Genomic DNA, 4,566 nt, shown 5'->3' on the forward strand with positions numbered 1-4,566 from the left:
TTGAACTTGCTTACGTGATCATCTCGGCGAGCATTTCTCCACCGGACAGCACCGTACTTGGCCACGGAAGAGCTCCGATTCTACGAGGATGGGAACACGGTCTTCCACGACCATTGCCGCTCTCCCTCGTAGAATCAAAGCTCCTCCTTGACGTCCGTTACCGCTCGGCAGAGAACATGCTCGCCGAGATGAACACGGTCCGCAAGTTCAACTAGTATGGATTTTCTATAATTTCTAACTATTTTCTAAGTTTATATTTATATATACTTTAACCTTCTTTCATATAAATATGCAAGCTTGAAGTGATTTTGAGCTCAAATTGCTTACAAATGAAAAAAACCATGATAAAGAACCATATATATATAGTGAACAAAATGACATAAGACAATGGTGAAAAATGAGAGTATGAGATTGGTAACCTTTACAACTGAAGAATCGACGGAGGAATCGAAGAAATCGACGGAGGAATCGAAGAATGGATGGAGGAACAATGGAGGGAGGGAGGAAGCAAGAACACTAGTGCAGTGAGCTTCAAAATGTGCTGAGCTCGGGCTCGGGGAGGAAGGAGATGGCCGATATATAAAGGGGGGACATTTAGTCCCGGTTGGTGGCTCCAACCGGGACTAAAGGTAACTTTCCAACCCCGGACGCAGCCACGGCCCGGGAGTAGACCTTTACTTCCGGTTGGAGCCACCAACCGGGAGTAAAAGTATACCTTTAGTCCCGGTTGGTGGCTCCAACTGGGACTAAAGGTCCCTGCCACCTCTATCTGGCGCAGTAGCCATTGGGCAGGGACCTTTAGTCCCGGTTGAAGCCACCAACCGGGACTAAAGGTATTTCTAGTCCCGAGCGCAAAAAATTCCGGGACTAGAGCCCATTTTGATTGAGGGTCAAAGGTCTGTTCTCTACTAGTGGATGAGAACTTGGGACATGTTTAGGAAGCTGAATGTGCAATTTAAAAGTATTGGGACATTAGATAAGAACTTGAGACAAGTTCGAGGACTACTAGTGAAATTTACTTTTTTTCTTGCCTTCTGAAATCAAACAATAAAGTGAGAGAATCTTCGAAAAGAAGCATCAGTCCACACAAAAATAAGAAAACACACCCAACGTTAGAACTTATTACAAAGTCACATGAATATTTAGGATGTTGAACTTTAACATATACTCCGGTGGTGAAGGGAAAATGTATACTACTGGCTACATACATGCATATCAGTATATCACTACCCTTTGTGACAGTTTTAGATGATCTCAGTACTTGTTGACCACCGAGCAGCAAACAACAAGCACGCACTGTACCTCATCTTCCACTAGAAACAACAGATGTTGTACCAATGCTTGCTGTCGATCCTGTGACGTAGTCATCAAATCCTTCATTCTGCATTATTGCCATCATGTGAAAGCTCATGTCCGTTGGTGTCATCTCCGGTAATGGCATCTCACCATCAAGGTACTGCATGACCTGCCGCGTGGTAGGCCTTGAGTTGGAGAATGGATGAGAGCATAACAGTCCTAGCTTTAGAGCTAAACAAGCCTCTGCAGTGTTATAGTTTCCCCGAAGCCTGCTATCCACAGTTTCTAGCAGTGATCCACTTATCCAACGCTCCAGAACCCAATCGACCAACATGCACTGACTTTCTTGTGAGTTTTCACTGATAGGCCTCCTGCCACATGTAATCTCAAGAAGAAACATGCCAAAGGAAAATACATCTGTAAGAGGTGTCGCCTTGCTTGTATGTCCTAGCTCTGGAGCAAGGTACCCTATTGTTCCAACCACGTGTGTGGTTTGTGGGTCAGTGTCATGGTCATATAACCTAGCAAGGCCAAAGTCACCAAGTCGTGCATTCATGTCACTATCAAGAAGAACATTACTTGGTTTGATATCCCGATGTATGACAACTTTCTCCCACTCCTCATGGAGGTAGACCAAACAAGATGCAATGCCCTTGATGATGTGCCACCTATTAGCCCAACTCAGAATTGGCTTCCCTTCTATACCATACAAGTACTTGTCAACACTTCCACTTGGCATGTACTCATACACCAAAAACAATTCACCTCTTCGTCGGCAATAGCCAAGAACACGCACGAGATTGCGATGTTGGATACGTCCTATGCTAACAACCTCCGCGATGAATTCCTTCATGCCCTGCCTTGAATCATGAGATACTCTTTTCACTGCTACCTCCAATTTAGACACCGGAAGGATCCCCTTGTATACCCTCCCAAATCCTCCAATGCCTAAGAGGTGCTTTTCCTTGAATCCTTCCGTTGCATAGAACAAATCCTTGTAGGAGAATCGGTGCGGTCCAAACTCAACCTCCCAATCTTCCCGCAGCTCGGCATACTTCAAATGCCTCCGGACAAGTAGGAACACGACGGTACCCACAGCGAGGGCGAACGCCGCTGAGGCTATTGGCAGAACAATTTGCAATACCTTGGATAGAGGCTTTGGGCCCATACGTGGCAACTTGGGTAGCCTATAAATATCAATGGCTGGAGCAGGACCATTCATGTTGAAGCTCCAGCCAAGCACATAATGCCTTGTGTTGATTGTGCCAGTTGCAGAGGAGAAGCCAATGTATGCAACATCAGTAACAACACTTGTAAGGTTGTAGGTGGTTGTGAACAATGGCTTTTTAGGTCGTGCAACCTTCAATGGAGACATGGCAACTGTGATGCTTGAAACCGTGTCATCATAGTCCATCCACACTTGCATAGCCTCACGGCTAATCAGACTCAAGTTGCGAAATTTACCATCCTCATCAGCATAGTAGCCAGCAGAGCTGGAATTCAGCGATGTGAGTCCATTGACGTTGGTGCCGGCATGGTTGGCATTGATGTCGTTGAACTCCTTGTTCTCGATGGTGTCGAGCTCGACGGTGAAGAAGTGGTTGCTGGTGTTGCCATTGTTCTGGATGTTGGTGAGGCCTAGGAACTGCCCAGGCAACGCGCCCGAGAAGTTTCGGCTTCGCGCCACAACGAAGGCCATGCCATGGGCACTTAGGTCGGTGTACACGGACAAGATTGCGAACACAAAGGAGGTGGAGAAAGACTGCACTGTTCCATTTGGCGACCTCGTGAACTGCAGTGGTGTCGGGTAGAAGGCGTGGCCTATCTGCTGATCCGTTCCATTGGTGAGCTGAAGGAGGCCATTTGATGTGATCGTGGTACCTCCGTCGACGACAAGATCATTGTTGGAGAAGCCGGAGTAGACGAACTGCTGGGCATCACCCGTAGTGAAGGCTGCTAGTAGGTTGAGGCTAAGAAAGAGGAGTTGTAGAAGCATGGACACAGGCTTTGTGTTGGAGGACATGGTATTGCTGTGGAGACAGGGGTCAGCTGAAACAATGGTGGTGCGAGGGTTTCCAGCATATATTGAAGCAAGGCTGGCTATCTACTTCACAATATAGCTTTTGCGCTAGAGACTAGTAGCATATGTCCCCTAGTCAATGCCGTAGCTCAGCTTGATGCCACAAAAGATCAGATTGCTCACATGCCTTGTTTTGCTGATAAGAAGTACATAATTGTTGTCTGTATCATGAGGAATACAATTTTTTTAATGAAATAAGTTTCTGATGAATACTCAGGAGAGGATGTCTCAAGTCATTATTCTAGTAAACAAAAGTATACAGCAGATAACTCAACTCATAGGTGCTGTTTGACTTATCAGAATAGTAGGAAAGTACCTGGTAACATCTACTTTTATTTGAACCATGAAGCCGACATTTCTGACTGTGAGAAAACAAGAAAGCTGGTTTTATTACCCTGTTTCATTTCTCCTCACTAGGAGAACTGTTTTCTGTGATTAAGTCATGCTTAGTTCAGGGTATGATGATGAGGTCAAGGAAAAAAAAAAACCCTGACATTTTCTTACCGAGCAAACTGGATCCGCTGCTGCATGAATGCGGAAGTAGGCAAAGTCAACAATTGTGCAGAAGTCTTGTAATTTGACCTCAGAAAGTTGAATTTAAGGTAAGAAATTAAAACATTTTTTGCCTTAATTTTACTCTTCTTGCAGAGCCTAGAAGTCCCTCCATGGGTCAGATTGTCGCAACTTAATTGGTGGAGATCAAGAGTCCTTGATGAAGTAGTTGGCACGGATGACTTTTCAATGCAACCTGTCCTGAACGCACTACCACAGGAGTGCAGCAGCAAGCTAACCAGTCAAGCTTGCCGACTGCCATATTGAGCTGCAACTGTGAGTTTCTGATATTGCCTCCGCTGTTGTTCTTGACCATAATCCACTACACAACCCACGCCATACGTAGGCTTCATTGCATTCTTACCATATTTATCATGTGCCGTGGCACCTGAAGTAAAAAATTGGGGACCAAGGAGACTGGGAAAAGCGGTTCTCCTTGAGAACAACATCATGTTGACGTTGATGAAGCCCATTGAAGTGTTATCGTATCGGATCATCCTTATAACTTGGGACTCGATAAGGTCCCTCGATACAATTATCTGAACTAAAACACTAGTCGTCCAATTAGTTGTCCATGCTTCTACCATAACTAGTTGTCCAACCAGACCATTTGGACAACTAGTTGAGCCAGCCCATGA

The 4,566-nt window shown here is 45.4% G+C and overlaps 1 protein-coding gene across 1 annotated transcript; it reads right to left on the reverse strand.

The window, feature by feature from the left end:
* Nucleotides 1–1,067: 1,067 nt before the first annotated feature.
* LOC136549587 (L-type lectin-domain containing receptor kinase SIT2-like) lies at nt 1,068–3,541 on the reverse strand. Its single transcript, XM_066540924.1, has one exon. The coding sequence runs from the start codon at nt 3,317–3,319 to the stop codon at nt 1,304–1,306; it is 2,016 nt and encodes a 671-aa protein (XP_066397021.1). The 5' UTR covers nt 3,320–3,541; the 3' UTR covers nt 1,068–1,303.
* Nucleotides 3,542–4,566: the final 1,025 nt, after the last annotated feature.

Source organism: Miscanthus floridulus, chromosome 4 (assembly GCF_019320115.1).
Source record: "Miscanthus floridulus cultivar M001 chromosome 4, ASM1932011v1, whole genome shotgun sequence".
Taxonomy (NCBI): Eukaryota; Viridiplantae; Streptophyta; class Magnoliopsida; order Poales; family Poaceae; genus Miscanthus; species Miscanthus floridulus.